The 22,608-nt window shown below is 44.6% G+C and overlaps 1 protein-coding gene across 8 annotated transcripts in view; it reads left to right on the top strand.

Annotated features, from left to right (window-relative positions):
* The window catches only part of LOC140249527 (SAM and SH3 domain-containing protein 1-like), a 503,646-nt gene that overhangs the window by 366,218 nt on the left and 114,820 nt on the right, over nt 1-22,608 (top strand). The window contains exon 1 of one of the 8 annotated variants that reach the window (XM_072331316.1): nt 15,362-15,542. The exons of the other annotated variants lie outside the window; for them this stretch is intronic. Coding sequence (XP_072187417.1) covers nt 15,453-15,542 — 90 coding nt within the window. The 5' untranslated portion in view covers nt 15,362-15,452. Of the gene's footprint in view, nt 1-15,361; nt 15,543-22,608 lie in introns of those variants that run through there. 8 annotated transcript variants of the gene reach the window in all.

Below are 22,608 nucleotides of genomic sequence, written 5' to 3'. Positions count from 1 at the left end.
TAGATGCAAACCCACGTGGTGAATGCACAGCTGTTAAAAACCAGAAGTGTTCTTAATTGATTTACAAGGACTTCATTAAGGTACTTAATGAAGCCTCAAAACTCCATGAAATTCAGAAGTAATGTATTAGGAATTCATGGTGAATTTACAGTGTTTGTTACCTGGATTGCTGCTTGTAAATAAGAGAAGGCTGCTTCTTTCTGTTACAACAGAGAAGATTGGCGATAGAATTTTCAATAGCAATTCACTGCTACCATATCATAGAATCATCGAATGGTTTGGGTTGGAAGAGACCTTTAAGATCACCTGGTTCCAACCCATGCTACAGGCAGGTACACCTCCCTCTAGACCAGATTGCTTAAAGCCCCATCCAACCTGGCCTTGAATGCTTCCAGGGAAGGGGCATCCACAACCTCTCTTGGCAACCTGTTCCAGTGTCTCACCATTCTTAAGCATAGGGGAGAGAATTCAGTAGCGACATTACTCTAAATGTTGTGTTCCTCTTTCTCTTCTTTTAGCATATTGGCATGTAGTTTTCAACGTGGAAGGGTATTATGAAATCCAGAAAGATGAGAGAGCCCGAAGCCAAGATAGATAAAATTCTATCATGATTCTCATAAACGTAGGTTTGTGTGGTTGTGGCTGAATGTTATGAGGTTCTTCATCTTTAGTGCTGTGCCAACAAACAGTCGTTATGTTATAGGGTCAGCTTCATCTATAACCATCATTAAATTGATTATACATGGAAAACACAATTAAAATGTGACTGCTTGTTGCTGTGCTCCACTCCAGAAAGTCATTGTGCTACTGATAAAGTTATCTGGATTACTGGCATCTTTTAGTTCTACCATATCACGTTTCCTTACAAAAAAGCTTTGCTTTCACCTCCAAAAGAATTGATATTTCCATTCGTTTTCCTGTGAAACTGCATTTTGCAAACACTGTGTAGTACTCAAGTTGTCACTTTCCAGCTAACACTCCCACATCCTCACATGGTTTGAGGCTTTATTGCAGAGCATTTCCCCTTTCCAGTCACAAGTGTCTGCTTACAGCTGGGTGTTTTCTGTGGTTGTTGCTGTAATGTTTTTAACAGGTTTACTTCTGTTATGTCTGGTCGTATGAAAGGTGTCCAGCAAAACAGATCAGTCTGTAAGATATCTGCACTTCCTTAGACTCATGGAACATGTGATGAGCAGCCTGGGCTGGTCCATGGCTATTTACATCCTGGTTTATCCAGCAGTGCCTTGGACTGGGACTCAGGAAGACCACAATTTCCTTTTCCGTTCTGCTGCTGATTTCCCATATTTCCCAATGCAAATCATTTCATTTCAGTGCATCCTCATCTTCTATTTCTGACCCAGATGTACTGTGAAATTTCCCTTAGTCTATACAGGGTGTTTACTAGCAGAAGGATCATGTTCAGTAGGCAAGTGGCCCAGGTCATTCTGCAGTAGACACTAAATACATGCTAAAAAGCTGAATAATATATGCAGTAACAAAACATGCTTAGACAATGGAACAACAGAAAAGGTCTTTCTGGGCAAACACTTGTCAGGAAAAATTTGTCCGTGATTCCACTACCTGTCATTTCCCGTTCCTGGATTTATTCTATATTAGTTATTTCTAGACTTTCCAGAGCCTTAAGTGTAGAAAAATGCTCTCATTTTACTTGGCATGTTCCTCTGACTTTGGCAACTCCAACTTTGGTAGCGTTGTCATTCATTGTTACCGCAAGACTTTTAACATCTCAAGTTGTGGACTGTTGGCATCGTGAAAGTTCGGGCAGTGAGAACAAGTCACTTAGGAAAGAGAAAGCTCCTTTTCACAGTTGCCAAGGTAATTGTCAGCTGTGATAAAGTCAGAGCAGTGATGATCTTAGATCACAGCTGTTTGTTTTTAACATAGATGATAGCCAAACCAAGGGGAGAGAAAAAAAAGCTATTTTCAGAAGCTGTGGTTATTGCTTTATATCCCTGTCAACATTCATTTTCCATTTCTTCTGCAAATTGGATTCATTTTGGGACATTTGAAATCAAGCATAAGCAGCTAGCACAGAGAGGTAGTGGAAGGTAGTGCTCGGATTCCAAGGGAGACCTTGTCTTTGTTTAATGCAACGGAGACAAGGGAATGGCTCTTCCCTGGTCCCATCTGGATTAGAAGGGTGAAAGGAAACCTCTGGTGGCTTTGTCCCCCTTCCAGAAACTGTTCTTGTTCAGAAGAAGTTAGTTTGAAATTGGCAGTTCACATCGTACCTTTGCAACATAGAAACCTAGAATTTGCTAGGAATTGGTTTAGGCCCTCCTGGCAGGGAAGTGAGGTATTTCATTGTGTGTAAGTAGTTGCCAACCGCAGTCCTCTTTAAACACTTGTTTTGGGAGGGGGGGGTATGTTTTCCTAGAAGTACAAACTTTGGGTACAGTTATTGCACCTTCAAAGCTACAGAAAATCTCAGTCTGACTTTTGTGGTAAGACATTCAGGGGTAAGATTATTTTATTTTTTTATTTTTTGCATATTTCAGCCACTGACATAAAATACCACTGCAAAAAATATTCCAAAACTTTCCAGAGGATTTTTGCTGTGGAAAGCACTAGCACAAGAAGCCCTTTGTTTCACAAGAGTATCCAAACCTGTGGTGAAGTCTTGCTCCTGTTGTTGTGTTGGTTTGTTTTTTTTTTCCCAGACAGGTGCCACAAGCTCTTTGACATTTGTAGAGCAGATGGGATGTCATTTTAACCTTGTATCTGATTGACAGAACCTTAATAACTCTCTCTACATGTCCTGCCTCAGAAAGCATGGGTCATGGGATTGTGGAGAGAGCTTTTTCCTCATAAGTGATGCACTTAACTGGTGTACCACTGGGTGAGAAGTGGGAGCTGTGCTTGTTAACTGGCCTGTAAAGGTTCTGGGGATTAATAATCTGGGGAAATAATTTCTCTTTGTTGAATTTTCTGTTTTGGCTACTTGGTCGCTTGCTGATGGCTTGGATTGTATGAACATTATATTATGCATAGACACAGTCCTAGGTGTTATTGTAAGTGAATATATGTTCTTATATAAATAGGAGTCTTGTTCGTATATGTAGTTGCATAACGATGTGTGTAGTTGAAAATGCGTAGAATGCATAAAGATGTCTTTGCCATGTTGTCTCAAGGCTGTGCGAAAGCATACATCTCTCCTTGTTTCTTCACTCTTCATGGCTCCCAGAGGAACAACTCTGCCAATGTCCAGTTTGGGGATTCCAAGCTCAGTGGAGTCTGACAGGCCTTGTGCCTGTGGAGGCCTCAGAGAACAAAGTAGCTGTCCTAACCATTTTTGCAAATCTCAGCACACTGGCATCATGCTTAAATCCTGGATGTAATGCGGAATAACTGTTTCATGTACAACGCCTGCTAAAGGTTGTACCCTCCCTTGCAGGGAGAATACACAGAATAACCACATTTGCAACGCACTTTCAGCACTGAAGTACCAACAGATAGCTATTTTTCCCCCCAGCATTGCTTCTGTAAAGAAACCAGACAACGATTTCACTTTTGGAAAGGCAGTTAGGCTGTATTTTATGGTGACTGTCATTCACTAGGACCAAGCAGGGTAGGAACATCCAAAGAAACATTTAATGCATTTCAGTTGGAATGTAAATGAATGAATAAAACCCTTGCCCTTGAGCAGCTGTAATTTCTAGGATTATTCCTATGAAGCGTATTGAGTTTGAGATTCTTGGCTTCCTTGTGCAGCAGCCTGTCCCTCTGGCAACTGTCATCTTCAATCATATCAGTTACACACTGCCACAGCCACTCAAACATCTCGTGCAAATGGTAATATTAAAAGCAGGCCAGGTGGTCGCAAGCTCATGGATAGATCTTCTGGGTAGATCAAAATCAGAGGATTTCCAGCTCTCCAGGCATCAGTAGTCATTTCTGTGGCAATGGTATGCAAAGCGTTTCAATGCCATCTATGGTGTCTTTGATACCTATGGGCTTTAATTAAGCAAAATGCATAAACTGTGGCATTGTATCCTTGCTTTTTGGCATGAATGGCACTCAGATATTCTTTTGAATAAATGCTGGCTGCTGTACATAGAGCTTACACAGACTGGTTTCAAAGAGTTAAAACAAACACAAGGAAGTACTATGAAAATAAAAAGAGTGGAAGGAATCTAGGGAGGTTATTTAGCCTGTTCCAAGCCCCAGAGCAGATTCAGTTGTACCAAAATGATCGTTGGGAGGCTCTCGAGAACAGGTCAGACAGTGATGAAGATTCTACACTGACCCCAGGCAATCAATTCCACTACGTGCAGCAACCCTGCCGCTGGAAAGCTTTTCCTGGCATTTAACCTAACATCACTCCTGCTACGATTAAACCTGCTCATTCTTGCCCTATCCCCGGCAGATAGAGTATTCTCCTTCTTAGTCGCATAAACTTCTACATATTTGAACATTATCCCATTCTCTGACAGTCTTCTTCTGTTTAGGCTATGGCATCCCAGTCCTTTCAGTCTGTGTTCATAAACCTCTTGTTCATGTGCCTGCCCTTTACATTTTCTTCCATCAGCCTGTGTCTGCCTTTATACCTGGTGTGCACTGGGTGTAAGCGTGACCCAGCAGAGCAGCTGGCGAACAGAGCTGGGACTGCATGTTCCATTGGTTGCACTGGGCACGGCCTACTGTGAAACACTGCTCCATAATAAGATGAAATGTTTGATTCATGTTCCACAGTGATTTTTGAGCTCTCTGAGCTTTCTGTTGTCTGTAAATTTAGTGAGCGTGTACTAGCCAAGCTGTTAATTAAAATATTGAAGAGCAGATGCCCCACAAAACTCCACTCAATATATTCTTTCACTTTGGCCTTGGACTGCTGGAAACTAATCTCTGAAAGTGGGTTTTCAACCAATTGTGTACGACTTTATAATGGTATTGGCTGATCGGGTTGAGTAAAGTAGAAACCTCATTAAATTCAATATGTATTTCAGCTGCTGCTACTTCTCATCCAGTACCAATTATCTTCCAAAGAAGGAAATAAGATTGATTTGACACAATTTATTCTTGACAAATCCATTTGGCTTTTTCAAACTCTTACAAGAAAGTGGGGTAGAAAAAAACTTTAAAGAACCTGTGTCCTTCCTGTGCTGCTCTAGCCCTCCCTCAGCCTTCCCAAGCTCTCCATGTGTTCTCCCTTTCATAACTTCAGTGCAGGAGTGAAAACACGGGATAGAGGCAGCAGCCATTATTGCTGTCATGATCTTTGTATCTCAAAGCCAAGTCAGGGCACTGGTGTGAGCATGTTAAGCCCATTTGAAAACATCAGGCTCACTAAGTAGTTTCTAATACTTCTTAGCTCTTTGACACCGATATGAATTGTCTGTCATATGTGGAGCCTGTTACAGTTATTTCTTATACAGTTCATCTGTTGAACTTTATTTTTACCAGCATATACACAGTCTTGGCAATAGTAAGTGCTAAATTATTTTTAAACAGCTTCTGTCCTGCCAAAGTCTTTGGATGCATTTGAACTTGACAGTTATCAGAATAATATGTGTGGTTGGGAGTGCTGCAGACAAGTGGGTCCTGATCTCTTGGCTCAGTTCCTTTCTGATTGTGGACAGACTTGAACTGGGCAAGTACAGGCATCAAAAGGCATAAGCTTAGGTAATGTTTGATACGTTGAACGTTCTTGTAAGCAACTACAAAAGAGAATACGCTTCTTTGCCAGCAGGAGAAGTCCATGTCTGCTAGTGTGATGTTACCTAGAGAATGGGAGGGGATAAAAAGGCACTGCAGCGCTTGGAGAATGCTTTTAGGTGGTAAAGAATTTGTCTCTTTGGCAAGTCAAAATGCAGTCTTCTCTTAATGTCTGCTTATGCCATTTACATATTAAGAATAAATAATACTAAGAAATCAAATATGATAAGCATATAAGAAACATTTTTATCTGCTGGACTTTTCAATTTCAAATTATAGAAATTAAAAGCTGGTGAGTAATGAAAATCATCTACATGAGGCCCAATACTTTGCTGGTATCTTATCACATTCTTATGTATACCCTAAATGTCACATATGTAATCAAGGTTAGCTGAGAAATTTTCAGGAAATATGATAAACTTAAGGGCTGCATAGGCTTTCCAGTCTTATTAGGCAATTGCTCGGTTAGCAGGAACCTTCACATTATTCATTAAAATCATCCAAATTCATGTATGTAGCTGCAAGCCACATGAAATTAAGTCATGGATTGTATCTAGCCCAGAGCCTCTTGGGCTCGCTACCCTTGCTGCTACCTTCTGAGTGGTGGGGATGGCAGGTAATACACAGTGACTGCAGAAGCTCGCCTGAATTGCCCCAAAGCCAGAGTGTTACTGGTGCTATTTCTCATATTCCCTTCACAAAAACAGTGAATTTCTTTCATTCCTTTTAGTCTACTTTTACATATTTTTCTCCTCAGTGACAAGTAGGGATGATTTCTAAAATGACCAGAGCTTCTTTGTATACACAAATAACATCATCGTTTTAGGAGCCAGTGTTTCACGGCCTAAAAACACATACTTTTATCTCATTGCCCCAAGTTACACCCTCCTGAGATTTCTTCGGCAGTCTAATCTTCCCCTTGGTGTTTACACACCCCTCACGCTTACAGATAATCATTGCATCCTCTCCAGTCCCTTTAACTTTCATCTAGCCAAGGGATGGCTGTTAGTTTAAATCTGTTTTCATAAATTACATCTTCCAGCAGAAGTCAAGAGGAACATGTGATGCAATTTTGGGATTAAGTGCATCAATAAGTTCTAAATATTCAAATTACAATTAATTTTTGCTAGGAATGTATTGCCCATGGGATACACACTGAACTGCAGGAGTGTCTTTGGCCATCTTCAAACAGAACTGCCTCATTATTAAACCTTTGCAAATGAAGATTTATATATATATATAAATATAGATATATATTTTTGAGAACTAGTGATACCAGCCTACTCCAGATGTACTTAAATAAAATGACTTCCTTGTAAAACTTCATCAGCACGGAGCCAATGTAACTAGCTCATTGCCCTCGAGGGCTGTTGTATCATCATCCATGCAGTTGCTTGAGTTGAGGAGGGTAAATTCCTCCCACTCGCACCACCACAGAAACAATAATCCTTCTGTTCACAAACTTCCCAAAATATTTATCGAGCGAATAGCTCGGAGGTATGTTTTCAGCAATGCCATAGCCTGTTTTCACTTGTCTCTCTTGCTTACTTACTTTTTTTTCCTTCTTTTTTTTTTTCTTTTTCCTTAATTACACTTTGGAAGTGGGTTGGCCAGTGCTTAAAAGCTGCAGTTTCAGATGGACAGCTTCTCCTAGCTTTAATTAGTTTGACAGGCACCTCTGCCTTCCAGCTGGGCTACCCTAACTGGAAGCAGCTGCTCTCTGCAATTACTCCCCCTCCACTACTCTGCCTTGGTGTCCTACAGAAGGAATGAGTGTCCTGTGCCCTTTACGTGTGTATATAGAGGTAAAATGCAAAGAACTTCAGGTGTGTCTGTGTGTGGGAGATCTCTCTTTCCTTTCTTTATTCATGAAATTTCATGAAAGTTTATGAAGTGAAATATTCGGTGTGTCATTTACAGTAGAGGGAAGACAAAACATCCAGGTCAGATATGATTCTCCACTTCCTTACTAATTCTTGTTAGTGAGCACAGGGCAGGTTTTAGGGTTTTTTTTCCGTGTCAATTTCAAACTGATCTGGGAGAGAGGGGCCTGAATGACTGCACAGCTCAGCTCACAAGGCAGTGAAGAGAAAGGCTGTGTCAGAAGAGCACGGGCTCTGGGGATCAGGCCCCTGCCTGTGCTTCCAGCCACAGCTGAAACAAATACTTATCATCTTGACTGCATTGTCACAGTCTTGTGAATGCTCCTGACTTCCTCATCAGCCTGGTGTTTTATTTAACATCCTACCACCTGGAGCCAGGTGATGTGAAACCCTCAATTTGTTGCTGTATTTTTTTTTTTAATAATTGAAATGTGAATTCCAGCTTATAGTTTCCAATAGAAGTATTAAACAGTGACTAAGCGCACCCTGAAGACTCAGACAACTGAAGCTAAAGCACTCCAAAAGTATTTAAAAATTCCATTACATTTAAACGAAAGCATAATTTTCAGGATAGTGACATCTGCAAACTTTTGAATACTTGTTACTACAACAGAAACTGCAATTGGTAATACGGCTGGTTGCCTGCTGCTCGCTAGTCAGCTGCTGTTTGCTTGCCCATACATTATCTCTTAATTTAGGTGTCTGGGCTCCCTGGGTGGTGCACAGACCAATGAACCTAAGGGTACAATTCTGAGATAGGAGAACACCCATGTTTTGCTCAGATCCTGTATGCAGGAGCTCCAGCAGGAAAGCGTTTAAAAGGAAAGATGGGAGAGCTGTTTAGAAAGTGAGAAAAGACTGTGTGCTTTGCATTTGTTAGAGGCTGATAATGTGTATGAGATCTATTTTTAGGGATGGCAGTGAGAGAAGCTCTACGATGGAGCTGTTCTAGCAGACCTTGAAAGAAGAGGTTGAAGCAAGCATGTTTGGTAGGGGGAATCGACCCTATGCTGACACTATCTGTGAGCGAGTATCAAAGAACTGTACTGGCTACCAGCCTGTTTTTACCTGTGGCTAGCTGAGATCATCACACAGATTTTTTTTTTGTATTGTCTTTTTTGTTGTTTCTGTGTTCAGTAACTTCACCTACTCCTTCACTAATGATATACCTGTGTGATCTGGCAGGTAGGCTTAAAAAGTGCAAAGTCTGAGCTCAGTGCTGAGTCCCTGTGGGAGTGTGAGTCCGGCTTTTGGTGGGGTGTGCTGCTTCTTCAGAGGAGTGTGCTGGGTTAGCCCTCAAAGAAGCAATTAAGTAAATCGTTTGTGGTTTGTTAGGTTTGGGACAGTGTTTGGCTGGTAAATAGGAGCATGGGTGCTCAGTGAAGTGTGAGGGAGGTGCGTGCTGGAGGACTTTTTGGTGGAAGTGTTCTGTTCTGGAAGAGAAAATAAACAATCTTTTTTCTTTCATTGCAAGTTTCTGCTATTGGCACATTTGCATCATGTGGGCTTCGGTGCAACATTTTGCCAAGGGCAGCTCTGTAAATTTTTATCTCTTCCTTGTTAAGAAGCAGATACATATTTTTGTTTTCCTTAAGATCCGTATTTGCATTTCATAATTAAGTCCCTTTTTAGCAGATGATAGCGGGTTCAGGAAGAACACTTCCTGAAAAACTTCTTACTCTGAGGAAAGCTATCTTCCCTTTGAAAGGGAGAGGCACTAAGCCTCTCCGAGGTGTATCCATTCTCACCTCAGCAATCTGAGCTGGTCCCAAGGAGACAGTCCCACAGCAGGCTGGCGTCTGTATGCTCCTCACCTTGCTACAGCTGCCCTGGCATGCTACTTGTGTTAGCACCAAGCATCTCTGAAATGCACAGCTAGCCCACACCGCTAGCTTGTACCTTATTCTTGGTTTTATCATGTGCTTTGGGATGAGATCATCAAGCTTCTTTTCATTAGCAGATTGCTAAGAGCTTCAACAAAGAAGTCGAAGGACACCATGTTTGGAAAAAGGAGAGCCTAGGCCTTATTCCCAGTTCTGAGGCTTGCTTTTTCTCCTTGTCTTTCATTTCTCTAATTCTGAAGTAATTTGAGATAAGAGCAGCCAAAGGACGCAGCGCTAAGTAGTTTTGTCTGTGTGGATTTTGTAAGACTCCTACAGAACAACAACAACAACAAAAAAGAGATTTGTATGCATCTTTTGTAGCAGATGCTTACAAAACACCGCAAGAAGTTGGGTAAGATCCTGTGAACTACAGTTTAGAGACAGCCCCCAGACATCCCAAAGGATGCTGAGCTGCTGTCTGAAAAGTTAATTAGGGCTTTTTGTAAAAAAAAGTGCTGCAAAAATACTGGTAGAAAATGAATGCTGTATAAATGGTGACAGGAAATAATGTCCAAATTATCAAAGGTGTCTTTGCCATGCTGCTCAAAAAGGAGGAATGCTGGGTTTGGGTTGAGAAGGCAGAAGTAATTGAAATGAAATGCGAGAGTCCTCATATATTTTGGGAATTGTCCAGACAGCACCCGGCATAGAGGGAGGTGAATGGAGCACTGATCTGTGGGTTGCTTTGGAGTGACAAGCTGTGCTTGAGGCAGGAGCGTGGCCGTGGTGTCCCTGGGGTGAGCACCATGTCTCACAGTAACACTGTGCCCCGTGCAGCGGAAGGCAGTCAGGCAGGATGTGAGGCCTTTGTGGAGCACCTCTGTGTGCAGGAATAGAGGATGTGAGCCCTTCCGTTTCCCTGTGACTCAGGAGGTCCCTTTCCAGAAGGGCTCTAGTGCTCGCTGTGTGCTAGGCTTAGATTTCTTTTCCTTATGAATTGTCAGAGTCACACCTACTGTTTTAGAAGCCTGCCATGCTGAGCTGTATTCATGTATCTACAGCGTGTGGTGTCAGGTATTAAGACTGCTGGAATGATTTCCCTGGGTGTGCATCTCTTTCTTCTTATTTTTTAACCTAGTAGGGCACAGGTGTCCAGGGGAACGGGGGAGGGAGGGGGAAGTGTGACAAGGAGAGCTCAGACTTTGACCTGAATGAAGTAATTCATTGTTCATAACTGCTTTCTACTTATAGCAGTAGACAGCCTGAAGTCCATCTGGTTTGTGTTGGTTATATCAGCCTGCTGCTCTATCTGCATGGCACGATGCTCCAAGTTGTCAGGGGCCAATATGTGGGGAGCTGGTCACTCAGCTCTGAAGTGAAATGGTGGTTTCTGACTGCACAGCAAAGAGTAGCTGATCTAAATACTTTCTGTATTAAAGCACTGTGTTTTAAATTGGATATTTTTTCCACCATTTCCTGACTGGTAGAGGATGCTGAAACTTAACCACTTCAGGAACATAGGAATTAGCAGCAGTAAGATGTGGAAATGCACATGGTAAACCCAACTCTTACAGTTTATATCTGTATGTACCAAGGGTGCCTGAGGTGGGGTAATGGCTTGTTTGGTGATGGCTGGATGTGCAGGACCCATCCTGCCCTAGAGCAGAGCCCTTCTGGAAGGGACACCAGCATGCTTGCTTTCTGCTGGAGAGTGGCTGCTGCCCCTGCAGCTGACGGAGATGATGGGGGACAATAAGATTAAAAAACAAACAAACAAACAAAAAACTGTAAAAGTGTGTTTCCTATGCATTTATGGGATGGAGTGTGCAGCTGGTAAGGGCTGCAGTTCAAATTAAAATTAAAGGCTGTGATGTGAAACTCTGCATGTTTCAATTTGACAAACTCCACCAGGGGTGAATAGGGAGAGGGCTGGAAGAAGATACAATCGTTACTAATAGCAAGTTGCATCGTAATTAGCTTGTGTTAAGGCAGTTCCATGGCCTTTGTGGGTCACCTGTAGGGACTAGCTGGAATTTTAATTTCTCCCTTTTCCCTGCCCCTATGCTCCTTGCAGAAGACTGTTTGTTTACTTCTCTGAAGCTTTGATGTTCCCATTTAGACCTGATATACTAGGCAGGGTGCCGGTGCTGAGAAGTCTGGGTTTTGTTTGTGCACACAGAGCTAATTGCCAGGCTTCTGAGCAGGAAGTCACTGCCCCCAGGCCATCTCCAGGCACCCACAAAGCCCAGTGACCACTGCACTATAAGGCACAACCCACTTCCCAGGGCAGCTTGGTCCCTCTTGGCCTCTTCCACGTAGTTTATAATTGATAGCAAAGTTGTTTGTGGTGTAGATTTCCTGGATTAAAAGTCTTTTACGTGACTGCCAGCAGTCACGATTATTTGCTTCGGATGATGTGTCATATTTTCTGGTTTGTTTTGATAGATATTTTGCTTTGCTGAAACCACTGTGTCATGCTTTGTGACACTGTGGTGAGGTGGTGCATGCTGCTGTGGGACAAGAAGGTGCTGATTCTTCCTCTGAGGGACATGGAGGTTTGCATTGGAGGCTTGCACTCATGAAGAAGGGTTGACGAAGACAGCACAGCCAGGTGAAGGCTATTTCCCTAAGCCTGAAATAAAAGAAAGGAGGACAAGTTCTTGTAGGACTGCCTTACCTTGGAGCAGGGGTCCTGCTCTGCCTAGTCCTCTAGCAGCAGGTCCTTCTGGCTTGGATATAGCAGGCTGTTTTCTGCATTGGTTAATCCTGTCTGGTGTGCAGATGCAGGGAACTCTCATTACCTGCACACCCACATACAGCTGATTGCATGACAGATAGCAGGATCAAATATCACAGAATCTCAGACAACTGACTGGATTTATTTCTGCCCAGTAGTGTCAGTAGATGCAGTACAACAAGCTTCTTGAACGTGGTGTTTTCTGGGCGCTTGTATTACTGTCTGGGCAACTACAGCTAAAAATGGAAATGAAAACTGTATTCTAACTTACTAAGCTGAAATAAATTTGTGGTAGCTGCAAACAAACTAAATCCTGCTCCCTGGGCTGCTGTTAGAACAGGGCTTCAAAACCCTTAAAGTATCTGGATCCCTGTTTGTTTGAGAAATCTCATGCTTTTGGAGCAGCTGATTCATAAAGTGCCGCTCAGATTTATCACTGCAGGACACTGGCATCATTGAAACAGAGGAACTTTATGAAATCTAAAATGGGTGGGTGATTTGAAGGAAGGAGAGCAGGGAAGCACTTATTGAATCTTGGGGAAAATACCACCTTATGAATGTCTGAAGATGAATTGCAGTAGATGCTGTAATTGCAAGGCCATGGGGGATGGTAGCTATCATAACCTGCCATGGATTTGTTGCTATTGGCTCAAGAGAACTTCTTTCTTAAAGCAGCTGCTCTTGGAGGTGAGCGATTTGGCAAGAGCTCTTCTTTCTTCATCTCCCTTTTTAAAATCAAAGGCTCTGACTTTCAGATATGTTGAAGTCAAACAGCTAAGGGAAGACTGCCACAGCCGTGCATCACCTTGTGCTGGTGACAGTTGCTGCCTCCACAAAAAGGTGTGACCTCATGGCTCAGGAAGCAGCTCTGGGATCACTGTGGCTCATACCCGGTTCCTGTACCTGCACTACAAGGCTCAGAAGCACAGTGCTCAGGGCTGGCAACTGCAACTTGTTGAGTCATCTCTGCATGAGAGCAATGACCTCTGTTGGCAGGGAGGCGCCGGGCATTGGGAACGCTGCCCACTGTACCTATTTGATCTTAATCACTGCTATGAGTCACCACGATGAGGTTTGTTAGATGTTGTGCTGCAGCTTGCTTTTTTAAAACGTGCCTCCAAAATATAAGAAAGACAGTGTATGAGGAACAGTGTGCACAAGAGGTGCCCGGGTCATTTAAATATTGAGATGAACAGGGTGCCTTGATCAGATATTTTACAGGCAGGTTGGCATTACTGCTGCATGTGGTTCAGCGTGGATCTGAGATGGTCACTATGTAAATTACCCCACCTGATTAAACCAGTTTGGTGTTATGCTAGTCATCTCAAAGTGCAGAGAGGCTTTGCTGGCACGCCTTATCCTCATACTTCACAGGCTTATAGGCACACACAATTGAAAGGTCAATTAGCAGGGATTTTATTTCTACTTGGGGGCTTTTGTTATTTCTTATTGCTAGTAGGTAATATGACAAATTACACTATGTCCTACATGCATACCCTAATGTGAATGCTGTCAAAGGTTTCCTTGGCATGGTTCTCTTTTAGTTTTTCTCTACACGCACCATTCCCAACTCCAGCAATAGTGGTTGTAACACAGTGCTTGGTCTAAGTCCTTGCTTTGCACAGCAGCTGCTGGGAGAGGAGGTATGGGAGAAGATCTCCTTGAGAGCAGCCCTTCAGAGAAGGACATAAGGGCCTTGATGGACAAAAAGCTGGACATGAGCCAGCACTGTGAGCTTGCAGCCTGGAAGGATAACTATAGCCTGGGTTGCATCAACAGAGGAGTGGCCAGCAGGAAGAGGGAGGTGATTGTCCTCCTCTGCTCAGTTCTTGCAAGGCCCCATCTGGAGTACTGCGTCCGGGCTCGGGGCCCCCAGCACAGGAAGGACATGGAGCAGGTCCAAAGAAGCACCTCTCCTATGAACTAAGGCTGAAGGAGCTGAGATTAATCCGACTAGAGAAGATTCCAGGGGCACCTCATTGAGGCCTTCCTGTACTTGAAGGGAGCTTATGAGCAGAAGAGAGGCTGACTTTTTACACAGTCTAATAATGATAGGACAAGGGGGAATGGTTATAAACTAAAAGATGTTAGATGTTAGGAAGAAATTCTTCATTCACGGTGTGGTGAGGTACTGGCACAGGCTGCCTAGAGAAGCTGTGGATGCCCCATCCCTGGAAGCATTCAAAGTCAGGCTGGATGGGTCCCAAGGCAGCCTGATCTGGTGGTTGGCAGCCCTGCCTATGTCGGGGGGTTGGAACTCAACAATCTTTTATGTCCTTTCCAACCCAAGTCATTCTGTGATTTCAGTGAGTTTTTTCCTCTGGCACTTGCAGGCTGCTCCACCCAGCAAAACAGGCAGCGGTAGCTTTGGGGGCAGGAAAGGAGCAAGAGAAGAAAGGTAGAGAGAAAGCGGGGAGCACATAGGCACCTCACTGCCTTCTTGCTTTCTGCAGAACTATTTCGGTCCCGTTAGCAGATGGTGTCATTTGTTGCTCCAGCTCTCCTGGGCTGGAGGGTGAGCACAGCTGGAGGGACACTAGGGATGCTGCCGGCCACCCTGAAACGGGAGTGCTCTGAATGCTTGGCCAGTGCGTGACAGCTGCACACCCACTGATATCGCAGCTTTTTTTTCCCTTGCGCAGACAGGTGCTTCCAGTAAATACCAGTCCGAACGGGCAGCTTTTCAACAGCAGCCAACAATTTCCAAGAGCTGAGAGCTGGCTCGGGCAGAGAGCCGCCCTCGCTGGGCACGGGGCCGTGGCAGGTCCGGAGCTGCACCGTATGCCTGCGGGTTCAGCCCCGGGCCCCAGCTCGGGAGCATCGCGGAGCTCCGATTGAATGTGCCGTCCCAAACGCGCCCGTGTGCCTGCACGGGCAGGAGACTGTTGGCTAAGAATTGGGAGCTGCCTGTAATTAATGACTATTTAATTTCATTACAATACGGGGGAGGGGAAGTAGCGCGAAACAGGAGGTGTGCATGGAGGCATCGCTCCTACAGCCCTTCCCTAAGGAGCGCCGTGCCTCGCGCACAACCGCTGACGGGCTTCCTCTGCCCGGGAGCACGGAGCCCGTGCAGTGCCCCACAGACAGCGGCCGCACGTGTGCCCGGGACAGCCCTCCCGCAGCACCCCCGGCCGCGGGACCCCTCGGCGGCCATGCGCGGCGGGCGAGCCCGGGGGCGGGCGGGAGGAGGAGCCTGGCCGCCGCCGAGGCAGCGCCGGCCGCCTGGTGCCGGGCGGAAAGTTTGAGGGCCGGCAGGCAGCGGGGCGGTGGCATGGCGGGGCGGGGCGGCCCGGCGGCGGGCAGCCGGCGCTGATCGGCGGCGGGACCGGGATGGAGGGGGAGCGGGGCCCGGGCGGCCCGGCGGAGAGCGGCCCCTCGGAGGCGTTCGCGCAGCTGTGGGCCGATGTGATGGGCATTCTGGTGAGTGCGGTTCCCCGCGGCACCTGCCGCGCCCGGCCCGTGCCTCGCTACCGCTCTGCTCCGCGCGGTCGGAAAGTCGCGCGGCTCCGCGGGCCGCTCGCGTCGCGCTCCGGGGGAAGCCGTGCCCGGAGCAGCGCTCCCCCGAGCCGGCGGGCGCCGTGCTCGCAGCGGGCGCCTAGAGGGACGGCCCGATCAATGGGGCCATTGTGCCCTGTGAGGCTGCGGCCGCGGGGCTCCCGGGGAGTGCGAGCGGCCGCTGCTACGTGCCGGGAACGAGTGTGGTGCCCGAGTTAGGTGCGGGGCCGAAAACAAGCGCTGACGTTGTGTAGGTGCTGCTGCTGGCGGCCTTCCAGAGATCCGGAGCTGCTTTGAGAGCAAACGGGCCGTCCCGGTGTGCCTCGCTTTCTGCTTTAAACGACCAACTAGTGGGTGTTAAAGGGTGCGAAGAGAAATCTCGTATGGAAAACTGCTCTGGAATGTAATCGGTGGTAAACATCGCCGGAGTGGCGCTGAATTTAACAAAGAGTTAAGAAGTTAACATTGTATGCTGCTTTTTTTTCAATCTTCTTTTTTCCACCTCTGTAGAGTTTGTTGTTAATATCCTAAATGAGATTTTTCATCAAAAGCAACCGATCAACAAACAAAACCGAGGCTGCCCTTCTGCCTTCCCCCACAGGAGTGCTTCAGTCACGCAGCGTTCAGTTTAACAGTGCCCGGCTGCGTACACTGTTTCACTGTTAATGATTTTAATCTAAGCATGCAAGCAGAGTCAGTTCTGCCAGTTCGCAGGGAGCGGACAGTTGGTACTTTATGAACAGTCTCTTTCTCTCGTTTTCTGGCAGGTTTCAGTACTGCATTTAGTAAAAGCAAAGGGTTATTGGATGCCTGGAAAGGAGTGCTGGAGGAGGCCAAGCAACAGAGTAGCACACAGGGGCACGATGCAGAAAAGATCTGATTCTCACACAACTAATAATTGGAATAGGTTTCTTCTGGCTGTACAACTTATTCTCCGCCTTGAGAAAACAGAGCTGCTTGTTTGTTAATCTTTCTTCTCATAAAACTAAGTGAGAGTCGTTTGCCTTAGTTTGCTTTTTTACAGGAAGGAATCATCCTGTGATTATAATGTTTCTTGTTTATATGGGCTGCAGGCATCACTGCTGTAAGCTTTTCGTACCTTGGTGCTTTGTATTACAACGCAGTCACAAATAACAAAAGCTACCCTTACACTGGGTTTCAAATAATTACCTAATCTGAGGGAAAATAGAAGCTCTCCTCAGTGCAAGTTATCAGCTTTGTATTTCAGGCTTTTAAAGTGTTTCTATCTTTTTTTGCTGCTGCAATGTACATCTTCCTGTGAACTATACATAAACTTGTTTAGCGTTGTCTTTCTGAAGGCAAGGAGAGGTAGCTCCCATGCTTCCTTCACTGCTCATCTTTTTGGTACTTAGCAATATATTCCTTTCAAACCTTAGCTGCAAAAGGCAAGAGGTAAACTAGGTGAGTATTTTTCAAGTGAGCATTTGGGAACTGTTGGCTGTGGTCCATAAGGCCGTGACAGCGGCCTGCAGAGCCACTCCTGTGTGTCCGTTAAGTGAGAGGATAGGTCTTGAATTCCTGGGATGGTCTTAATATGCTTCATAATCCAAAACGTTTAGGGAGCATGGAGATGGATACTGGAGTGATTCACTGTGAACCAAGAAGTTGGCATTGTGATACAGTGCAGGGTTGGCCCTGCAACAGCTTGGAAGATAACCAAGGCGTGCAGGAAGTCACAAGGTCTCACGGGAGCTGCAAGAGGGGAAAGCTGGAATGAGACTAGGAAAGGCGGATGTCAAAAGTTTGTTGGTCAAACAAATGACCTTTTTAGATAGCGGTCACAGGATGGATGATGCAGGTGAAAGGCACCTCAGGCAGCATGAAGCCCAGTGCAGGCTGGAGGCTCTGAGGTCAGGAGATGGCTCAGGGCTGCTGCTTTGCTGTCCTTGTGGCAAAGGACAAGCTGTTCTGTGTAAGAGCGATTAATGCCTGGTTCTGTCTTCCTCCTGGAAGGGAGGGGAAAGGGTCAGAAGACCTTCTCCTTCAGGTCTTCTCAAGTCCGCAGGAGCTGGGTACCCACCCAGGTTAAAGGCCACATTAGGGTCTGCTCCAGATATAAGAGGTGAGGCCACATAGGCCAGCGCTGCTGGTGTGTTCTAAATACAGACTGAACCCCTTGCTCAGGCTGATATCTCATAGTTTGTGTACATTTGAGTTAGTTAACTTAAAGTAGGACTTCGCAAGCAGGAACCTGTGATGACAGATCCCCAGGTCCGGAGGGGAAGAAAATACTTTTCAAGTGGTGAGCAGCATATTTTATGGACTTTGAAGTCACATAGATCTCTCCATACTTGACAAATTTTGAGTGTACTTGCCGCTGTACTGGGGCTGTGCTGAACTCAGTGTAACTTTTTACTTTTGCGCTTATTCTAATGAAATATTCCATAGTCACAGCTGCAGTGTAAGCACCTCAAAGCTATTTGTACTGTTAGTGGAGCTCACTAGGTAACATAATTTTACTTGAATGATTTTACTTAGTCTGTAGCAAGCTGGCATTGGAATGTTTGTGCCAATTTGCAGCATCTCAAAGCAGTGATGAGTGGTTGAAGTACGGTAGGGTTTTGAGATTGTAGTAGGTGGATCATGAGCAATAATGTAGAAATTCTCTGCATCCCTGGGATTCAACACCATAAAAAGGGTGTGTTGGTGGTTTTTTATTTGAGATGTATGGTTCATAAAATCAGATTTTTATTTGATGTCTTCAAACTCTTCATTGCTAAAGCCTGAAGGTTTGTGTGTGGATCTGAAAGCAAGTTGCACTATGAAATGAGAATCATGACGTTTTAATGATGTGCTGTCAAAACCCGGTCTGTTGACCTTAGTACAGGGAAGACCCAGCTGTGCCTTCTATGCTCGTACAATGTTCTTCCCTCTTCCTTCCGCAGCTGGGGCAGGTATTTGGATGAAATGCTGACACTAATGAAATCACTGGCAAAATGCTGATTGGTTTTGACAGAACAGGGATTTCACTGAAGAAGACTTCTATTTGTGTGAGAAGATTTTGTCTTCAGTGGCCAAGGTGCAGAAGATATTAAGGAATTTGCAAGAGAAGCAGTAGAATTATAAAGTTACCTAGCTCTTCATTTGAAAGTGGTACTTGGTTTCCAATTTCCAACTACTGAATCTGTTATAAAAAACAAGAGAAACTGTGCCACAGAAAAACCAGTGCATTCCTACTGACTGCAGTTAGCTGAGGAGAGAAGAGCGTATCTGCCTTGAGGACCATAAAGCTCCCCCTGAGATTCTTCTGGGAGCGGTAATATTTACATACACAATCTAGCTTGCTCTCCGTGTTTCAGTGACTATTTGAATTTCTTATCAAAGTAATAAAGAAACAAACCAAAAGAGAGAAAGATGCCAGCTGATAATACTGCTGTGATAACTTGTAATTACATACTGGCTAGCATACTTTGGGGAGAGGAATTTGATAGGAAGCCAGGGAACCTGGAACTCTGGAGATGGGGAAGAGATGCCCAGATGATAGCAGCAACAAAAGGTGCAGGGGAAGTTTGTGTCAGTTTCTCCCAGGACTTGCAGCAGGAATGTTGTCCCTTTGTGCCCTTTCAGCATCTCATACGAGTGCCTCCACTTCTCTGATGTCCAGAGTTCACACTGGGGTCGTGTATAGGTGCTCTGTGCTGTCATATCAAAACATGAGGGCAGCAATGTAGGCAGCTGGGTCCTGGCTGTGGTAGGGCATGTGTTTGGAAACAGAATGTACTCAACTCTTCTGGTGTCTGCAAAGCGGCCATGGGACTGTGAGCTGGCTCCAGAAGTGTTTGGGGACATTCCAGCTCGAAGGACTTTTGTTCTTTTGAAGTGTATTTAAAATTGTATCCCGGTTGCAAGAGTTAGGATAAACCTATCAGGATAACTTCTGCTCTCCAAACCGGCACCTCTCATTTTTCCTGTTTTACAAAGCCATGAAGCGGGCTATATTTTGCATTCAGATAAGGGGTTCAGAATGGAGAGTGGCTTTCAGTTTAGATGTTTAATTTTATTTTTCAAACGTAACCTGTTGCGTCTCCTTCCCTTCTGGTCTCCACAAGATGTTACGCCTGGCTACACTAATCCCTTTATGAAGAGAGAGATAACCTTTGGTCCAGGCTTTTTCTCACATGTCAGGTCATATAACACAGATGTCTCCATCAGGCAGCAAGGTCTCCACAAGATTCCGTGCAGTTAGGAGTGATAAGAGTTTTTGGTTCTGGTGCCCACTTTGTTCTTTCTGAAGGTAAACCCAGAGTTTGCATGGCCTTTGAAATACAGAAGATGAAGTATGGAAGGTTTTTATTACTCTTCTTTGTCTGCTGAGAGCTGCTATTTACTAGAGTGTATTTTAAGGTAAATTGCAATCTTGAGATACATTCCCTTTTCTACTGTGTTGCTGTTTGCTGTGAATACCAGCTCCGTTATTAGTGTTTTGTAATACTTTTTCCTCATATTTTATACATTTTGGAAATTAATCAACCAAGCTTACTCTGTTACAAGAAGGCTTGCAAGACTGGCATTCATGATTCTGCCTTCCTATTGTGGATATGAACAAATGGCATCGTCTAGAAAATGAAAGAAAATGTAAAAATTGATGTGAGAAATGGAAAAGTGTTGCATGCGCAGATCACCCAATAATGGAATCGCACTGCACAAAATGCAGTGTGTTATTTTATGCGCCTTAATTACAGTTTCCTACAGTCAGGTGAAAGCATTTCATTTTGAGTGCATCTCAGAGCAAATAACCTTCTGTAGAATTGGATAGTGATTAATCTCACTTAGTGTGGTGCCATCCAGAACTGGATGTAAATTACTCCTGCTGGCACACCTGCTGTGCAGGTGGTTAACGCACTGGTGATGGCAGTGAGCGCAGCTGGATGGGGCATGAGGCAGGAGCAGAGGGATGGCAATGTAGGTCAGATCAGAGGAGAGAAGCATTTCTATCCTTCCAATCTCCAATTAAAGCTCCAGGACAAAAGCTAGAGCTCTAGCTTTGATTCTGGGCCAGTTCCTTCAGGGCCACCTTCCCTCCAGATGCTGTGCAATGTAGAAGAGGATGCAGGAGCACTGTGCCTTCTTGGAGTCTCCCTCAATCATGTGGCAACTCAGCTTTAGGCTCGGTCCTCTTACAGCATTTTCTTCCAGCAGTGCCACAAGCTTTGTTCATTTCCACTTTGCCTATTATTGGGGTATTAATGGCTGGTGAGTACACTTTGTGCTTGGGCTTTGGTAGGTTAAGCAATACAAGATGAATAAGAAATATTTCTAATCACCCTGAAAAATAATTGATAACAATACCTGTTCTGACATGAAGAGCTGCTGATAACTTTCTGCTTTGCCATTGCGTGACCTGGCCCATGACTAACAAACCTGCAGCTTTGTGTCTTTTATTGGCTGTGGGAGGAAGCAGAGGCTGTGTCTGTGCAAATGGCAGGGTTGCTTTGCAGGAATTTGGGTTCCACGTATTTGTGAAGAAATGGGCATAGAGAAGGAATGGGGCATAATACGTGCAAATCTCTAAACTATTAGCTTTCTGCTCTAAAAGTACATTCTCCATTTAAGAAGTATCTACCCACATGTGATGAGATAAAAAGGCATTTAGAGCTTTCAGTCATTCTGTCTTCAAGAGGCTTGTCAGTCTCATTGGCAGGACAAATAATAGCAAAATAATTTACTAAAACACATTCAAATCCAGGAGTTCTCAACACAAACTTAAGTTATGGAAAACAGCAGCTCTTAAAGCAAGAAGAGCAGCATTGCTGCTGTCCAGTAGCAGGAATGTGAGCCAGGAGTGTGCACCTTGGCCCTGTATTCATCTCCTGGAGCTGAGTGGAATGTCTTTCCGTGCTTAAAGCAACAACAAGCCTTCCTTGTGTGCCTGTGTGCTTTGTAACAGGCTATTTCTGTTTGGACTAAGATGTGTATAATGGAATCCCTAACAGTTCAATTTCTTATGACACCAGGTAAGTCTTTTTGAGCTAGCTCCAGAGGCATATTGCCTGTGAAGAGTTTGAAATTGAGAGCGAGGGTTGTGTAACCTACCAGGATAACAGTTTTAAGCAAGGTTTAAGTGGAAAATTAGATGAACAAGCTTAAGAATATAACACAACAATGATTTCTAAATCATATTTTCAGGCTTCTTTGCTAAATGTTGTATGGTAAATGGGAGGACAAGCTCCTGAGGTCCGTGTTGCTCAGAGTATGGTCTTATTGGAGTACTGTTTCAGGTCTGCTGTGTTACAGACCCATTGGATTGTGCTGATTTTACCCCCTGTGGCCCTGTACGACAAACATAAACATGCTGTTGAGGTCAGTCTACGTGATCAGGCCTGCGGATGAAAAAAATTAAAATGAAAAACAAGTCGTTCTTATGTGCATGGGTGCACACACGCATAGAAGCTTATGAGTGTAATTATCAGGAATATAAATACGTCTTTTTCAGTTTCATTGCTGTTATTGTATTCATGACGATAAACTGCATTTTGCTCTGGTTACTATGTGTTAAAATTTTATGTGGCAGTGTTCTCTGCCTTTGGCCTATTCCCGATGTGTGGGAGGGCACGTATAAAGCAGATTAGGTAACAATTTAATACAATAATAAAGGCGATACGTTGAAAGCTTTGTAATGGACATGGCAGGAGTCAAACAGTGTTAATGAGAATATCAGCTTGCCTGCTGCAGTGCTGAATGAAGAGCACCTGAGCAGCATTCTGGTGCTGAATGTTCTCATCTCATTTGCTCCTGGAGGTGCTGTGGGTGTGCAACAAAAGATGAAGTGGCACAATGGATAAAGGGTCTAATTTCTGCACTGCTTACATAAAGATGTCACGAGCTTAGGGCACGAGACTTTACTTACACTGCAACCAAACATGGACCAAGGGTTTTAAACAAGAAAGGGGAGAAACACCTTTTGCCATTTCTTTACAAGTTCTGTCATGTTGAGCTCTATGGTTCTCCCAGTGCTGGCACCAGTCTGACC

The sequence above is a fragment of the Excalfactoria chinensis genome, chromosome 3, assembly GCF_039878825.1.
Source record: "Excalfactoria chinensis isolate bCotChi1 chromosome 3, bCotChi1.hap2, whole genome shotgun sequence".
Classification (NCBI taxonomy): domain Eukaryota; kingdom Metazoa; phylum Chordata; class Aves; order Galliformes; family Phasianidae; genus Excalfactoria; species Excalfactoria chinensis.
Note: the sequence above shows the minus strand (reverse complement) of the source record. Positions and strands in the feature narration are given on the sequence as shown.